Source organism: Ruditapes philippinarum, unplaced genomic scaffold, assembly GCF_026571515.1.
Source record: "Ruditapes philippinarum isolate M1 unplaced genomic scaffold, ASM2657151v2 ctg1334_1_1_1_1, whole genome shotgun sequence".
In the NCBI taxonomy this organism is placed as follows: Eukaryota; Metazoa; Mollusca; class Bivalvia; order Venerida; family Veneridae; genus Ruditapes; species Ruditapes philippinarum.
The window spans coordinates 181,995-201,682 of record NW_026855305.1 but is presented as its reverse complement, the minus strand read 5'-3'; the positions used below and the strand labels follow the sequence as shown (position 1 = coordinate 201,682).

Sequence of the window (19,688 nt, the reverse complement as noted above, 5' to 3'; positions counted from 1 at the left end):
CTGTCAAAGATTTTATTTGAATTATGGCCCTTAACTGTCAATGTTTTGTATTATAGGCAAGCACTAAAAAACTTAAAAAATCTAAAAAAATTCATTCCTATCCACTTGTTCACTTTACCATAAATTATGTCATATAAACATTGCTGTAATATTCAAGGGTATCAAACAACTAGTTCACTTTAAAAATACAGAGATTCTTGTATTGCCTTTTACTGCAAAAACTTTTTTTATTGGCAAGCAATAAAAAAGTCGAGCGCGCTGTCTTACGGACAGCTCTTGTTCTTACATATTGTGCCAACATTCTTCCAATTGTCTTTGGTCATGGTGAAGTTTTGGCAATTGTGGTATATGTGTTTATAAATAGAAAAGTTATAAATTTAGAAATGCCATACATTAAAATGATATATGTAATATAGTATTTTGATGATATATGTAATATAGTATTTTGATGGTACTGTTTTATTGATGGAGTTGATTACAGTAAGTTATTGAACCACATTCACTGTTTTAGTGTCATATTTGTATATTCTCTTGTTTTATATTCACTAACAGTTGTTAAATTGATACAAATTATATCTATATATATTAACCATCATAATTTCAGTATAATAATAGACTATTTTTAGACTTGTCAAATAATTTCTATGTAATTTATTTACATCATTCTGTTTGATTTAATGGGTTTTTTTAAACATCAAAGAAGATTTGTCTGGATATAAATTTAAATATATAAACTATCATTTATTTAACAACTTAACATTGGGAACATATTTTTTGTGTACTGTTTTTTGGGTTTCCAAAACCTTTAAAGACCATTTTGTCTTAATTTAATGATTATATTTTTGTGTGGTCCCGTCATGTGTCCACAAACTTTTTAATGTCTTTTTAATAAAGTTTGTTAGATTTAACTTATTTCATAGATTTCGTTTGAAATTACTTGTAAAACTGAAAAATAGATAAATTTTAAATATTTCTTGTGACATAATTGGCATAATATCCTATCAATTTTACATTTTAATGTTTGTTAAGTAATTTAATATAATGATATTATTTTCATTTATTTTTATATATATTTTGTTTATTTAGTATCAAAGGGAATCAGAAAAGCATGATATTCCAGTAGAAGATCCAGAAGCCCGCGCTGAAGGCCCTGATTATGATAAAGATGAGTCGGGTGTTACCCATGGGATGTTTTCCGGAAATTGTGAATTCTGTCATACACCCATTAAACCTTTCCCTACTGTTGAAACAGCAGACGAAGGTAAAAATAAACTTAATACATGTATAATCCCTTTCATTGGCATGGTTGCATAGTTACATTCCAGTAAGTCTCTTTTATTGGCATGCTTGCATATATATGCAAGTGAATCCCCTTTCATTGGCATGGTTGCATAGTTATATTCCAGTAAGTCCCTTGGATTGGCATGGTTGCTAATTATATTCAAGTGAATTCCTTTCATTGGCATGGTTGCATATATTTAAGTAAATTCCTTTTTATTGGCATGGTTGCATTTTTTATAGCAAGTTCTTTTTTTTCTTTTAAACTTGGTTTAATTCAAGGGACACAATTCCTAATAAAGAAATGTTATAAAGAGTTCATTGAAAGTTCTCTATTACTTTACACATGTTCTTTTAATTCAAGGGACACAACTCTTTTAGGGAAGTTATTAAGAGTTACATTTCTTTGCAGTTTGCTCCTGAGGTGCTATATTGCTGCAATGAATACAGGGAGTTTGTTGAGTTTGTTCTCAGCACGTCCACTGAGATGGAAGAAGAGCAGACGAAGAAGAATAAACTGATTGATATTAAACCTCATGAGCATGTTGGCTCGAAACAGGAACGTAACGCGGCTAAAGAGAAAGCTGTGCAAAGGTTTGAGCTATTTTCATTACACGAGCCTAAACATTATTGAAACATCAGTTATACATGTACAAATTGAGTTTAACTTAGTGCGATCGTGATATGTAATAAAGCTAAGGTAAGACTAAAAATGTGTCAGACTTTAGAACAATAGTGGGACAGATAAAGGCAAGTCTTTATCACCCTGCCCCCCTCATTCATATGTCATAAAACTAAAAAAAGTCTTGTAAAACAGAAAAAAAAACCAGCAACCAAAACAAACTACTAACAAAACAATAAAAACTGATCTTTACTATTAGGGGTAGTGGTTGCTACTTAAATAATTGTTGTCACTGCTTCCAAACTATTTTCATAACATGATCATGGTAATAAATTTAAAAATCTATTAAATTACTAAAAGAGGACAAATTTGTAAAAAGTGATTTTTTTTCTATCATGGGAATGGGTTGTTAGTTTGATGTAAGCCTCTGAGGAAATACATGTAATGGTTTGAATCTCAGTGGGAGCCACAACTATGTTTAATGAGTACTAAGTAGATAAAAGTACTGATTGAGTTTTAAATAAATGATTACAGAATGAGGGAACGTGAGCTGCAAAGAAGACAACAAGAGGCCAGTGGACTACAACAAAACTTCTTTGCATGTAAGTACCTACCATCCTTTGAGTATTATCTCATTTTCAATAGTCTCTTTCATTTCAGGCTTTTAAAGAACACAAAAAAAACTGTGCACACTATTTCTTTTTTTGTGGTTACTGTAAATCTTAATAACATTGTCATTTGTGATGGAGTCCCCCAAGTTTGTTTTGTTTTTCTATATATTTCCCACCTATTTTTTTTAAATGGACTTGCCCATTTTTCAATTTGGAAGTGTCCAATGTTAATTTTCAGGGATTTCAGGAATAAAACACAAAAAATGAGCAGACGTCAGTTTGGTCATAACGCAGGGAAGGTGAAGGTCGGGCCTGGCTCTATACTGCTACCATAGGTTAGTCCAGTGTGCTGTTACCGCTCAAAGAGTAAAGCCACTATATACACCCCCCAAAAAATAAAAAAATAAAAATAAAAAAAAAAATGACAAAAATATAGATTTACAGAAACAAAACTTGCATTTAGTTGCTGAACTCGAAAAAATACGACGCCTCTTTAATTTGCCATCTTTTCTCTGTCTTTTATTTTTGATGCAGCTTACTTTTGGTGTGGATTTTTGGATTTTTCTTTTTTTTTAAGTTTTTCTCTTACTTGTTAATTGTTTATTTCCATTAATTATTATAGTAAATAATTTGACATTGTTATCTAACAGTATGGTGAAGGTATATTATAATGTAACTGATATTGAAATTTACCTTACCATATATTCCCTACAACTGTAAAATCATTATTATTTAGGGGGAACTAATTTTTTGTGGTTTTCGTGAAAAATAAACAGTCCACGAATTTAAGAACCCACAAAAATGTTCTTTGTGACAAAACTATGAAATTTTATGCACATGAAATTTAGTGAATTCACAGAAACTATTTTTTTTTCGGTGAGGGAGGTGGGGGTGGGGTGCTGGCAAAACCGACCAGTCCTGGTATTTTTAATTAGTAAATTAAAAGAATAAGCTTTGAGTTTACATAAGATGTTTTCTTTTTTTTTCGGAAATATTTTTTTTACAAATTGATAATACTGATATGGGAATATATGGTATAATATTAATGACCAATAAATAGATATTAAAGGTGTATTAATATAAATAGTGGTTGCTATTATTGACAAAAGCAAGTATATTTGTTGACACCTGGCAATGAACTATTTATATTTTAATGTCACATGATCGTTTCTCATGTGTATTGACCAGGTACTTTATCCTTGAATATATATTTTCAACAATGTTACTAAATTTGACACAAAGAAATGAAAGTCTTCTTTTTCTTGTAAAACATATATAGCTTTGCTGCTTGAGTGAAAAATTTTAACAGAATTAACTAGTAAATAAAAATTGTGGATTAATTCTTAACTATTTTCATTAAAAGATTTCTGTCTACCATCTTACTACTACAATACACTTTTAATTGATGTCTGAAATTTCCTTTGCTAACAGAAGAGTTTTATAATTATCTTGTTTGTTTGAAGTACATGTACTTAACATTGTGACCTTATTAATACTCTGACTTGGTTATAAGTTTTGTTTTGCCAGGGCTTTTTCTGGTTCCATCTAATTGGTAATTAATTAATTATGCAAATGTTAAATCTACAACTTATGCTTCACTAAGTTAAAAGGCAAGTGTGAGTAAAAGTAGATTAATTCTCTATATATTGTAATATGTGAAGGGTCTAAATAGGCCATGCTAAGTTACTGTTAATGAGTGTATCAATAGCACAAGTTGTAGATTTAACATTTGCATAATTATTAATTACCAAGTTCTACAAACTATTCAATACAATTATAATCAACATTAAACTTTTAAGAATGAAATGTCTATAGAACAATACATGTTTAATAATTTATCATTAAACTTTAAAATAAGTTTAAATCTAAGTTAAAGTTTACGGCCTCAATATTTCTTCAAAAATATATATGAAGATTATATATGCTTTACTTCTTGGGTAATGTTATGCAATGTTATGTAATAATTATATAACCTGTTGTAAATGGAATCCAACTTTACAACATATTTATTAGCAAAACTATTATAATAATTTTATATGAAAAATATCTACCGGTTTCCCACCTTTAAAGGGATCTTTAATAAAAATGTTAAAATTACTCTTTTTTATGAAGAGGAAAATTAAATCAGAGTTACTGCACACTTCTGTATCAGTCATGTGATTCACGTCTTATGTTGCTTTCAAATTAATTTGGTCACTTTGGGCTCAATTTCAAAACTTGTATTGAAAATTAACCAGAAAAAGCCCTGCTAGATCTATTGATATTTTTCTCATGACAGCTTAATCTATATCTTTCTGGCTTGTAAACTATTATGAATAAAAGTTCAAATACTTGTTCATATTAGAAATAAGGCTATTGGGGTACTTGTAAATAATAACCAAGAGGTGCTTATTTGTCTAAAACCAAGTGTTTTTCTTTTTAAAAATATTTTATTTTTGAATTTTTTTTTTAAAGCAAACATGCCAAATGAGCCAAAATATTTCGAGAAAAGAAAATGATTTTCAAAAAAGTAAAAATTTTCAAGATTTAATTCATAATTTACATGTTATGCGCGATTAATGACTGATTTTGCGGTATTTATTACCACATTTTTAGTTCATGACTAATGCAGTAATTGTTGAAGGGCTATATTTTGCACATTTTTACCTCTGTTTGGTAATTTATGTGGATTGTGTAGCAGTGTGTAAATTTAACTTTAATATCATTTTCAAAGTTTTCATGAAAATTTTGCATAAAATTGCATGAATCTGAAGGCATGCTGCTTAAAAGGAAAAAAATTAACAAACAGAAAGAAAATCAAAACCCAAACAATTATAGAAAATGGAAAAGAATTTCCAAAACAAAGCAAAGAGAAATATCATGAAGAAAGTTTAGTATTTGTGACAGAAAGAAATAGATTTAACCACATAATGACTAATAGTTTGTGAACCATCTGTACAGTATGGTACTTGCAGAACACTGTCATACAAAAAGCCCCCCCCCCCCCCCAAAAAAAAAAAAAAAAAAACAAAAAAACAATAACAAAACAAATATTACAAAGAAAACAAGAACAGCATAAAACCACAAACCAAACTAGCATATAATACTTAATATGAAAAAAGATACCATTTATATTTATTTGACCTTCTTTGACAAAGATCTTTGTATTTTGTTCTCTTTACCAGCAGATGTATGACAGTTTTCTGCTGAATTCATAGTGTACTTTATAACACTGTTATTATAATTATGGTAATTTTGACACTAATTTTGAGTTTTATCTATGTTTCTTTCTTCTTTTCTCTCTCTGTTTCTTTGTCTTTTTTCACTTTTCTCTCATTTCTGTCTCACACACTGCAGCTGCTCCCGGTGGTAAACAAAGTTTAATGAAAATTCCCGCAGGCCTTGGTAACCTTACTATGAAGGACATGTACGGTATGTATGACAACAAACAAAAACAATAAAAAATAATGCACCCTTTGCTTTAATTGCATGTCCATAGCAACCGTTGCCTAGCAACTGTGACCTTAGTTATCATTGTAAAATAAGGAATGTAAAAACTTGCACCCTTGCTTTCATTGCATGATTTTGCATGTCAATAGCAACTGTTGCCAAGCAACTTGACCTTAGCAAAAAAGAAATTATACATCTTGCACCCTTGCTTTCCTGCATGCCCATAGCAACTGTTACCTAGCAACATTGAAATATATATATGTGTAAACTATAAGTACATTTTTTAATATTCATAAGTGTAGCAATGATTATTATGTAAAAAATTAGAAACCACACCATTATATCCATGTTACTCAATATTTTTTCCTTGAATCATAAAATATATATTATTTATTGAAACTTATTTTTAGCTCACCTGTCACAAAGTGACAGGGTGAGCTTTTGTGATCACTTTTCATCCGGCGTCCATCTGTCGTCCATCCGTCGTCCTTCCGTAAACTTTTACTTTAAATTACATCTCCTCATAAACCACTAAGCCAATTTCATCCAAACTTCACAGGAATGCTCCTTTGGTGGTCACCTTTAAAAATTGTTCAAAGAATTTAATTCCATGCAGAACTCTGGTTGCCATGGCAACCGAAAGAAAAAACTTTAAATATCTTCCTTTAAAAAACCCAAAGAGCTAGAGCTTAGATGTTTAGCATGAAACATCTTCTTATGGGTGTCTGCCAAGTTTGTTCAAATAAAAGCCCTTGGGTTAAATTTGGCCCTGCCAGCGGGGGGGGGGGGGGGGGGGGGGAAGGAGAGATCAATGTTTTTCATTATATGTCTGTAGACTAAAAACTTAACATCATGAAACCTATATACAGGTGAGCGACCTCAGGGCCATAATGGCCCTCTTGTTTGTTTCACCCATTAGCCATTACATAAATGTATATTCCCCTTGTTTTTGTGTTTATGTGCTACTTAGCGACCTTGTCCTTAGCAACCATTGTGGATGAGCATTAAAACCATTGCTGTGTTGCAGAGATTCCAAACTGATGTGTGACTTTAAAGACATTTTATGTTTCCATAGCAACTGACCACATTTTATGCATTTTTCCAGGCTTATTATTTGTTGTTTATAATTTATATTCTATATATTATGATGTTATAGAGGTATGAAAGATAAATTTTACAACTAAATATGCAAATAAGTTAGCTATTGTTTGTAGTGATGAGCATTTTTGTAGGAATATATAGTGGGAAAGTACATCAAATTTTGAGGGGAAAAAAACCAAACTAAATAAGATATAAATCAACATACATCTGTATAAATTTGCATCATGATCAGGGTTTTTATTATTAACAGATTGGCAGTCCCTATCATTGGTTGAAATGCTGTTAAAATTGGTTGTATTTCCAGCTTGTAGATTAAAATCATTATTAATAGATTGGCGGTCCATATCATTGGTTGAAATGATGTTAAAATTAGTTGTATTTTCAGCCTGTAGATTTATAAAATATTCCCCTTTGACCAAAGTGGTTGTTTTCATTGGCACATATAAATTTTCTGTTGCCTCAGATCAAAATTAAAACCTTGCAGGATATTCCATGCTTGTGATATAGAACATGTTTGACTATTAAAGCATGTATTTGTACACAGTAATCCAGTGTTATGTATCATTTATTTACAAGACTAGACTAGTATACAGCACTGACGAGTTCTTTCAAGCCAAGGAGTTTGAAATTATAAAATAACAAAGTTATACATTAAAAAAATGACACTTATATATTTAAAAGACTCCACCAAACTCCTGTTTAAAAATTGTGACTTTCTTTTTTTCTTAAACCTGACTTTTCTAAGAAGCTTTAGTTGAATATTAATTTCTAAAGCAAATAATGTTAATTGACTTACAGCAATGAAAAAAAAACACCTCTGTATTCAGACTCTTTGGTTGATGAAACAACTGAAAGAAGTTGGTGCTAGAAAAATTATTGCATGATGAAACAGTATCCCAGAGCTCAAACATAGAAAATTGATGACATATTTAATAGAGTCTTACAATATTTGATCATTCTTTGTATATTTGAAGTTTTCTTTCTTTATTTATTGGTATAATTTACTCTGAAACTATAAAAAGTAAAATAATTAGAACATCACAGTTCTTCATCGTAACTAAAAGTACATACATGGGTCACACTAATATATAAAGTACCATACATACAAGGGTCTTTGTGACTCAAGCATTTTGAGCATAAAATATTAAATATAGTGTAGTAGAAAAGAACCATAATATTATAGTAACATTTTATGTTTTAGAAATTGAAATATTGGTTAATATAAAGAATGCAACCTATAACCTGTAACCTATGACTGAGATATAAATGGATAACTTTCACCTGAAAATTAAAACATAGAAATTTTCACTATAGTTTGAGCTCTGGATGTTAGTAACTTATGTATGTAATGACTAAGGAAATTGTAATAATCTAATTGCATGATAATTATCTGGAACTATTTTTTGTTTGTTTTAATCCTGGTAGCTGCTGCAAGGAATTGAAGGTACAGAATATATAGTGTCTGTCTGTCTGTCTGTGTGTGTGTGTGCCTGTCTGAATGGCTAGATAACATTGTGGCCATGATTTTATATTGTGATTTTATATTGTGGAATGCTGATTTTGATTAATATTTATTGCATGAATGTATAATAATCTTTTTTTCCGGCATATATTTAATATATACATATGTATATAAATATTTTTATCATAGATTTATATGCTTTGTATATTGTCTGCTTTAAGGTTCATATTTTAAAGGGGCAAAAACAAAACATAAAGAAAATATATAATTGATCAATTAAATTTATTTTGCTTTAGAAGTTTTTTATGCTTTTAGAAAATGTTATTTTAATATAAAGGGAGGTAATTTATTTAAATGAATAGACTGAGGATTTTTTTGAGTTATTTCCCATATAGCAATGTTAATAATAGACAAATTTAATACAATTTTTATGACAATTTATTTCTTAAATGCACAATTGATTCATAAATACATATTGTGTTTATTTTTTAATGTTAAAAATATTATTTTGGCTAACTCTAAGCACATACATGTATCCATTAAGAAAATGACAACATTTTATTAATAGAAATTTCAAATCTGAATATTTTACAGTCAGAATATTTGAATTGTCTGAATTATAATACAGTCATCAGAAACATAGTCTGGATTTTGTATGATTACTTACATATGTCAAACATTTGTCAAACATTTCTTAAATTAAAAAAAAAATCTTTGCAAAACATGTTTGTAAAGTGTTATGGCAAACAATTTTTGCTCGCTGAAGTTGTAATACTAGTACTGTATGAACTGTTTGGTTTTCATATTGTTTTGTTGTTTTTGAAAAATTGCAGTATATTAACAGCATATTTTATATAAAAAAGTCAAAGGAATAATATAGTTAAGGTTTAAATACAGCTAGAAAACTGCCATTTGCTGCTTCATGTATAATAAATAAAGAGCCGTCTGTGGCTGATCGGTTAAAGTTTGTTGACTTTAAACCACTTGTCCATCACCGCTGTGGGTTCAAATCCCTACAGGGACTCTGCATTCTTTCACATGAGTAAGCTTAGTCTATAATCCAGCTTAAGCTTATGGAATGTCGGTGGTTCTACTGCCTGGTGTGCTCATTTATGCCTGAAAGGATGCATGGAAGGGCACCTGAGGAACATCTTCATCCACCATTAAAAGCTGGATTGTCACCAATTATGACCTATACTGTTACTGTGTGACATAAAACACAATTAAACAAACAAACAAATTATCCATAAGGCTGTATTTCATGCCTCAGTAGACTTTCACCACTGTTGACTCAAATCCTGTCAGGAAGCTCACCAGAGAGGTAGCTTAGTACGGAAGGTGGATGGTTCTACTGGATTGCCTGCTGACATACTTGAAGTAATGTATACATGAGCCTTCGGCTTCACCTCAGTAAAGCTGGAAACGTAAGAAAATACTGGGTGTTAAAGATAGTCTGCTAAAAGATTTTAAGCCTGTAAACAAAATGTATTATTCCTTTGCCTGATTGATCTTTTGATTGAAATCTTTTATTTGACAAACTTATACTTTGATTTTGTATAATAATACAGTTGATTAATTTGTAGGAAACCCTCCAGCAGTTGCAAGTGCTAGAGCACCTGTGGCTCACAGTGGTAACATTGGCACATGTCAGTGCTCAAACCTGTACATTCTGCATGGTTCTTGATAGCAATTAAGAAACAATAGCATGGATGGTCCAGTACCCTTTAAATTTAGCGACCTCCAGATTTTATTTTCTGATGGAAAAACAATTCTGTGTTGTTTCAAACTTAAAGTAAATTTTCAGTAATATTATCTTGGAAAAGTACAGCATCAGCCTTCTTCAAAACAGCATATAGATATTTGAGGATCTGAAGCAAATATGACCACCCATGCTATTGATAAGAAAAGAATGAACTTTAATGTGTAGTTTATGTTTAGAACTGTTTTTTTTTTTCATGTGCTATGTAAGGGGCTATAACTCTGGAATGAGCTTTAATAGCAAGGTGCAATTTATTTGACCCATAGAAACATAATGTATGTAGAACATTTTAATATGTTATTCCTAAACCTGCTGAATTTGTGTAAATGGATTTGCCCTGCTTTGAATTTGGAACAGTCCATTTAAACTTTAAGGGATTTAATTAGTATCAAAATACAAAAGTTGAGCTACCATCAGCTAGTATAGAGTTTCTGGTCAGACAGTATCATTTAATGCAGACTCACTGACAGTGGCCTGGCTCTATACTGGTGGCAAAGACTAATATTTTTAAATTCCAACAGGTTAAGGAAAATACTGTGTTTTAAAGTGACATTTTGCTTATTTTTTCTACTGTTAAGTTGGGCTGCATTGACTACATAATTATTTCAAGAGATTGGCCGTTATAATGGTGTTTGTCTTGCTGTGGATATTTGAAAATTTTTAGGATTATAATAATTCTATAATATCTGCGTAAAATATAAAAAGACTGCCTCACTCTTTTTATAAATTGAACACTACCAAAAGATTCGAAATGATATTTATAGAAATGTCCATGGGTCACATGGATTATTGATTATTTTTGCATTGTAACAAAATATAAAATTAAACACAATGAATTATGGCAAAATGTAAAGTTATTTTAACTTTGACCACAGAGCACTCACCATTTAAACTTGGATAGGCATAATGTCACTTTAATAGTGACATAAGTGTCACATTAAAACACAGTTTCATATTGAAGAATACTCGTATTAGATGTTACAAGATAAATTAATACTGCATCTTTTATAGAATATTCAATGAATGTGTAGATAATATTGTAATTATGTTGTTTTTGTTCTCATATGTGTAGCATTAGTGATAATTGATAAAACATTGTGTAACTTACTCGGTGATTTTATCATGTATTTTACTATGTTTATAATAAATTATGCATTAATGTGTAGAGAATATTATGTGTTGAAATAGTGATCAATATTTTTGATATAAACATATTATATATTATGTGTACTTTCATTTCTAAAACTAGACTTTCTTGTCATAAAACACACATGGGCGTGCAAACTTTATTTTCATTTCGTTTTTAGACGTCTAACATTTGTAACATAAGTATTTGGGTTACTATTCATTATCAGTACTAAACCAACTATAAAAGTTAAGTATTTTCTGAAGTATAAGATATACCATGTGTGTTATTATATTATTGATGTATGGTTAAAGGTGCATGCCTCCAGATGAGCCAAAATATTTCAAGAAAATTAAACTTGAGAATTATGTATACTAAGATTTTAAGAAAAATAAAAAGATTTAAGAAATAGTTTACATGTTATATGTGATTAAGGTCAGTTTTTGCAGTATTTATAACCATATTTCCGCTACATTACTAATGCAGTAAGGGCTGTTTAGGTCTTATTTTGACCTCTGTTTGGTAATTCATGTGGATGCAAGTGCTGTGTGCAATGTGTAAATTATTTTCTTTGTTCAATTGTCAATATTTAACTTTCAAAAACTTTTTAAAAATTTATTTTGAAAATAAGCATGAATCTGGAGGCATGCTGCTTTAAAGCTGTAAAATATAGCCTATAATAGTTAATGTCAATGTGTAGCATTTATTGTTATATTTTTAGTATTTATTTATATGTTGTTTGTATTTTGAAGCGGGTGGTTCTCCCCGGAGATTTCTAGAAAGTGGTGGAGCATGTAATTGTCTTATATTGACCTTAGATATGTTATCCCTTGTTGACCCCCTCCCCAACTTCCCAGCATGCATTTGAAATATTGGAATGGTATTTGCTTAGAAATTATTTAAATTAAAAAAAAAAATCTAACTAAAAACTTAAGGTATTATAAAATAGATTATTTAATAATCTGACACCAATAACATTTTGATAAGCAATTTAAGGCCCTGCTTTTAAGTGTCACCCTTGGCTACAAAACTATTTTTTATCAGTAGAACTATTTATAATTGAAATATAATTAGCTATAATGTCTGAAAAGCATTATATGTATTGTCCTATATTAAATGCGTGCTGGGCTAACTTTATGACTATGATTAGTGAATAAGATCAGCTGTTGAGAAGTCACTTACTTGAGCAGAATTAATTAAGCCATAAACCGGCTTCAAAGCAAGTATTTGTATATTGAACTGTCAATATAAAAATATCGGAAAATCGAGAAGTACAATATATAATATAAAAGTACAAGATATTATCTTTGCAAGAGAATATATGAGTAAACATATTTAATTTTACCTCAATATTGCTTGAACCTAGTTCTTAAGGTACAATAGTTCAATATCCTAGTAACTTGCTGGCCGGATTGTTGTTTTTGAAAATCTAGTGCTCACATCACTTCCACTGTTGTTGAATGAACTTCACTTTTACAAAAATTAATGTACAGTTACAGTTTTCAGCATGAACCCCATCTACCCATCTCTTCTATAAATGGATATACTCCAGAACTCTGCAAATATGGGGTTTTACCATCAAGCCCAGGGACTGAGGGTACAAACATACTTTAACTGGTAAATGTATTGATAAGCAATAATGCATTAATTACAGTCTTTTGTGATCAGGAGTGCACAGTGATAAAAAAAGAAAAACATACAACTGTCTTTTGATATCAGGCGAGGCTGATAAGGTCTGGAATGGGCAAGGCTTGCCGTGACTTCATAAATTTGGTAATTTTCTATTTGCCATCTAATTTGTGCGAAATTGCAAACAAAATAGAAATAACAGATATTACATTTTGATTCAAGACTTGCAATTAAGGATGTGAGGTGAAAATGTAGAAATCTGTGAAAACCTGATGGGTTAAAATGAGAATATAAGCTATTGAAAACAGTCTGTTGAAATAGGCAGGGCTTATTTTTATCAGGTTACTAACCTGATATCAAAAATATCAAGCAAGTGTATTCGGGCAGTTGCCAATGGGCAGATGCCTGATTAAAACCTTTGTTTGTACCTGGGGATTAGAATAAAATATTCCACATTTGCAGAGTTCCAGGTAACATCTATAAAGTAGGGTTATTATAAGATTATCTTGATTTGGAACATTTAATTAATGTGGTAAAAAGAGAATTTATATTGGGTCATATTTGAGCCGCGTCACGACAAAACCAAGATAATGGGTTTGCGACCAGCATTGATCCAGATCAGCCTGTGCATCTGCACAGTCTGATCAAGATCCATGCTGTTCGCTTACCAACCCTATTACAAGTAGAGAAACTGATAAGGAACAGCATGGATCCTGATCAGACTGCGCGGATGCGCAGGCTGGTCTGGATCCATGCTGGTCGCAAACCCATTATGTTGGTTTTGTCATGACGTGGCTCATTTATGCATGTCATACATGCAGTAAATTTACCCAAATATGTGCAGGTATTTAGTAAACTGCATGATAACATGTGATTTTAACACCTTTGAAGTTTTGTTCACCTAACGTTTTCAATATGTGATGAGCAACCAGTTTTTTTTTTACAGTGCATGTCCAATCATTTGAAATTTGGAGTTTGTGTTGATTTCATGTAAAACTTGAAATGTTAAGATAGTTTGCTGCCAGTATAGCATGTATAGGCATCTGCTTTGTATTTTTTGATTGAATGACAAATTTTTGTTAGTTTTAAAACCATTATGTATTGTATCTGATACTACCATATGTTTAAGTCGATTCTTAGAGATGAAGATCTTAAATGTTTAAAAGAGTTCCACTGATGTGGACGTTGAGTATTATGGTGTCAGTCTTTCTAATTATTCAGCAAGTAACAGTTGCTTTAATGTAAGGAATTATTAAATACATTTAAGTGTTAATTTAAAACATTATGATTCCTCATAATTCACATTTAGTTAACATGGCTACATTGGCAGAGTGGTCATGGTCAAGGGTGCTGACATGCTGAATTAAATTGACCTTTACAAATGTAGATTTAAATCCTGCTAATTATGGCAGTTAATTGAATGCTCAATGCTTTTATGGAAACTTTTAAGCTTTATTTAAAAAGATTGGTGTTCCTACCCTAGATGACACAAATTAGTGTCTGAAGTCATACTTGATGATAAAGCATAAGGCTGTTTCTGTAAGAGAGTACATAATTTGAATTAAAACCCAAATAATAATTATGACAACGAAAATGTGTTAAATAATTATGAAAAAAATCTCACCACTTGCCTGTCCTTGTGTACATGATTTGTATGTATATAATTATATTCAATGTGATATGTAAAGTACAGCAGTGCTGTATAAAAGGTTGAAGGAAACCTAATACAAGAAATATAAGCATTACCATACTAAAAATGATTACACATCTTATCCTAGTTGAATATTTAGTGCTGTCCAAAAAATTTTCATAAAGTATTTTATAAGTTGCATGTTTGTATTAAAAAACCTTCCGTCAAACATACTGTTTCCTATAGCAACTGATAATATCTTGCCTATTTTGATATGTTGACTGGAAACTTCCATTATAGGGTTCTACTCATGGAATAGGTATGACGTCCTTTGGGTCAAGGTTACACCTATGCTACAATGCCTATGTTTAATACTTTTAATTATTTGTATTTATTTTGGTCAAAGCTTTCTCATGGAGCATACATTAAGCCTGAACATGCTGAATATTTTAAATGGACTTGTCCCACTTCCATTTTTGGGACTGTCCATTATCAATTTTAGGGATATCAATTTGAATATTTAAAATTAGTTAGCCAACAGTATAGAGCCTGGTCAGACTGCACGGATGTGCAGGCTGGCCTGGCTCTATACTGGTGGCAAAGACTTAATGCTTTTGGGTCCAGCACTTAAAGGGTTAAGCAGTTATTCTTGTTTTCAATGTTATTTTGATGACTTTTCCCTTGTAAGTAAATCAATATGACATCCTACGTGATTTTGTCTGGCAAAAATTTATGTTGCATTAATAATTTTAGAGACTATAATACGTATTTTTTTCTTATTTAGAGGCAAATTTAGAGCCTTCAAATATAATCCTCGACTGTTTGGACACGTGTCCATCGAGGTCTAAGTGCAGGCATTCGCCTGCTGTAGCAGCAGAAGAAAAAAAGGGGCTTACAAATCTGCAGGAAGGGGGTGAAATTAAAGGTGGGGAGGTGGTTGTTAGGAAGAGATTGATAAGTAAAGGTCACACAGTTGCCTGCGAGGCTTATCAGGTCTGCCAGATAGCAAGTGAATATCTACAGGCATTAAGGATGAACAGCGACGGTATGGGGGAGCATTTAGTTTTCATTGTTTTGTATTCATATCATTTTTTTATTATTATATTTTTTTTTGTTTAAATTTATTGTTTGTTTCACTTTGAGTTCACATCGATTAATGAGTTTGAAATGATGGTAAATATTGTAGGCTGATTTGTATTGAAGTTAAAAATTAAGATATAAAATGTATTTAATGACACATAATTAATGTGATATGACACACAGAGTAAAATGTCACATAATTCATGCATGAATACATTACATGTATAAAAGCTGATACAAGCTGAATTTTCATTTAATTTATGTAACCATCGTATAAACTTTTATTTCAGCAGTCAGTAAAACGTCAACATTTGTATCGATCATGGAATTATATAAAAATTCTTTTTTTTTCACAGCATAGAAAATTGAACATTGTATAAATTGATAAAGAGTCAAATCTACAAATTTGTCACATCATTGCAAGGCTGTTTATAAAAAATGCATTTTTATTCATTGTAACTTCTCATCCACTTAACATTTTATGATATCTGCTAAATTTTATGATATCCACTAAAACGATTTTTATTATCTTAATTTTGTTATTTACCTTAATGCAGTAACAGGTTAACTGCTTATATAATTTAATAGGAGTTGACCCATTACTGCACTAAGGTGACAATATAAGGTATTCTTTGGGTTTGTTCAAGTTAATTATAAAGTCTTGCACTTTTGTGACAAAATGTTTATCAACATTTCAGTATTGTTTTTTTTCCCTCAATTTTTTAAATATTTTTTTTTATATTCAGATGTGTTTAAAATTGATGTTTGCTGATTTGATGCAACATGTTTCATTTACTGGACATTAATTTTTAATATACCTGCTTTTATATAATACATATATAAATTACTGATCAAAAGTCAATATTTTTACAGGCAATAAACCCTTTTGGAACTACGTGTCCATTAATCAATTTTTATGATTTCAAGATGAGTTAGCCAATATTACTGGTCCTTAAGAGAGAGGAGTCTTTACAAAAGTTTAGACTAGCCTAGGTCAATACTGAAGTGGCTAAGGTTAACCATGATCAAGGCTAGCCTTAATAATGTCTAAACTATTGGCCAAGGCTAGCCTAGGTCTAAACTATTGGCTAGACATATTTCAAGCTCCAGCCGGCTAAGGGTTAATGTTTAGAACATGTATGTTATAAGACTAATTGACTTAGTGTAAGTCATTAATATAACCAAAGCTTTAATAATTCAGCTAACATATAGACGAGGTTATAATTATGAATTCTGCTTATTATATATTTTATTCTAGTAATATAAATTTCCCACATCATACAATATATATTACATGTATTTAATTATACTTTTTAATTTTTTGTTCTAGCAATATTGTTTTCATATAATCTAAAGAACAAATTCATTTAAAATGTAAGAAATAAGTGATTTTAATGTTTAGATATGTATATTAATACCAATTTTTGTGTGTGATTAAAACTGCTATAACCATGTTATTAATAACTTCTTTTACAGACCTGAACAAGATGTTTAATCCAATTTTTATTGTCATACTATTGCACACATACTATTAAAGTCTGATGTTAAACATGTAAATTATCATCATATTAAATTTCATCACCATATCAAATTATCATCATATTCATTTATCACCATATTTTGCATGACTTGGTACTTTCTTAACCACAGGAACTAAAATGATACAATTACTTTATAAATAATTACTTAAAATGTATGATTTTCTTATAAATAGCACATTCCTATTCTTTATAAAGGGGTATTTGGTAAAAAGTCAGACAGGCTATTATCAAATAAGATTTCACGTTCTTGTTGTTTAAACTATGACGTTTGAATGATTTACAGTTGCCCGTCAGATGAAGACTATAAACTACCAGCTGTCGTCACAGAAATGTCTCGAGGAAGGTTGGACGTTGCGGGCCCCGTCACCTCTCATGGAGGATGCAGGAGACGACGTGTTTACACCTGAACCACTACATCCGGAAATGTTAGCAGACGGCAAGGTATGGCGTATTGTTAATAATGTTATATATTATGGTTTTTATTACAGTTCTGTTTCAACACTGCCATTGAGTAATGACAATTTAGCGTTAAACCTACAAAAAGGAAATAAATGTGTTTTTATCACAATTCTACATTAGAGTCACTTCAAACCACTTTCCCCTCACCGCTGTGGGTTGCAATCCCGACAGGGATTTTGGATTCTTTCATGATAGGAAGCTATCCAGCTAGCTTACGGAACGCCGGTGGTTCTACTCGGGTGCCCGTTCGTGCCTGAAATAATGCACGGAAGGGCACCTGAGGTCTTCCTCCACCAGTAAAGCTGGAATGTCGCCAAATGACCTATACTGTGTCGATGGGACTAAAAACCCAATCAAACAAACATTAGAGTCAGTCATTGAGTGATGACAATTTAGTGTTAAAAATCTTAAAAATGGGAAAATATTGATAATTGTTTTTATTATGTTTCTGTAAACTTCAATTTAAGGCGGTTTTTCGAGAGTTTTCATATAGATATATAGGCAATATCAAAACTGTGCAATAGAATTTCTTTTAACTTGGGCATGTTGTTAGAATATGATGAAATTATTTTGATCGGAATTAAAATTGGGTGTCAGTGATCTCACTTTTGAGTTTTCTGCCTATATGTCCATATGAAAACTCACAAAATTGTCTTTATTAGTATCTTATGTCCATGCTGTAGTATTTTATATGATGAGGATATTGAAGTAATACCAAAATATAATAAGAATGCTCGGCCAGCTGCTGGTCTTTTTTTATTGGTCATTATTATTGCAAAGCCATAGTGGCATTATATTTATATAGGTGTGTAGATCACATAGATTAATAATTACATAATTGAGAAAAAAAAAATCAAATAGAATTAAATGTAATACTGGTGTTCATTCTGTTGAAATAATGCTCTGATATTATAAAATAAGGAATAAATATTTAAGAGTTTCTAGAAACAATTTTGATTTTGTATTGTGAAACTTTTGGACATCTAGTCATTTAATGTAGTTTAATAAAATTTGAATTATGTCTTAAATTGTATCGTAAGGGGATTACCAATGTAAAATGTACCAATTTCCATTTTATTTGAAAACCTGCATTCTTTACCTGTGCCTTTATCTATTTCTTTGCCATTACTAACATATTTTTCAAAATATTTTGTGAATTTTTTTGTTATTTCTTCTAAAGACGGAGTCAAGTCTTTCAAGAAGTTCAGAGGTCATTTCTGACAGTATATATGTAAGGACTGTATATGATTTGTATAGATATACTGTAATATATAAATAATGTGTGGATATAACATGTTTAAAAAAAATCTATGTTTAGAATATTGTAACATTAATTTACACTGCATGCTGAAATTTGTTTTTCATCATAATTTTCTGACAATGTGGTAGTATGTGTTTGATTGTTAACAGAGGATCATTATACAGAGGAATAAGATGCTCTAAGAATAGAACATTTTCCTATCTAGACCCACAATCCTTTGCGCAAGATTCGTTTGCCCTTGAAGTTGGTCATTTTCTGCCATCTTGTTTTATGTAGTCAAATAATGTGTTTACATTTTCATCTATTACCGTTGATAATTTACATCTTTCTATCTTTATGCTTTTTAATAATTTTCAACTTCTTTTTCTGTACTTCTTTTAATCCGGTAACATATGTCAAACATATCAGAAAAATTACAAAAGATACAGTGGGACAAGGTCTTGGAAAATCTCATAAAAAATATGAACTTGCTAGATAATAAATAGCAGATACAGATTATAAGTGTATGACAACATAGCCTCCTGTCCATTTAAAAACAGGACTGAATTAATAAGGCTATAGTGATAACAGTATATTTTATTATGGAATATGTTGGTATGAAACTGATGTGATCATAATTGTGATATTTTTTGAATGAGAATATACAAGACAATGATGGGATTCAATCAGGCTGCTAAATTAATGATTCAACACAGTTATA

At 30.6% G+C, this 19,688-nt stretch overlaps 1 protein-coding gene across 1 annotated transcript in view; it reads left to right on the top strand.

The window, feature by feature from the left end:
- The window catches only part of LOC132742853 (glutamate-rich protein 6-like), a 51,305-nt gene that overhangs the window by 14,821 nt on the left and 16,796 nt on the right, over positions 1-19,688 (top strand). The window contains exons 9-14 of the mRNA XM_060731344.1: positions 1,087-1,273; positions 1,695-1,872; positions 2,435-2,502; positions 5,848-5,922; positions 15,432-15,692; positions 17,552-17,709. Coding sequence (XP_060587327.1) covers positions 1,087-1,273; positions 1,695-1,872; positions 2,435-2,502; positions 5,848-5,922; positions 15,432-15,692; positions 17,552-17,709 — 927 coding nt within the window. The remainder of the gene's footprint in view (positions 1-1,086; positions 1,274-1,694; positions 1,873-2,434; positions 2,503-5,847; positions 5,923-15,431; positions 15,693-17,551; positions 17,710-19,688) is intronic.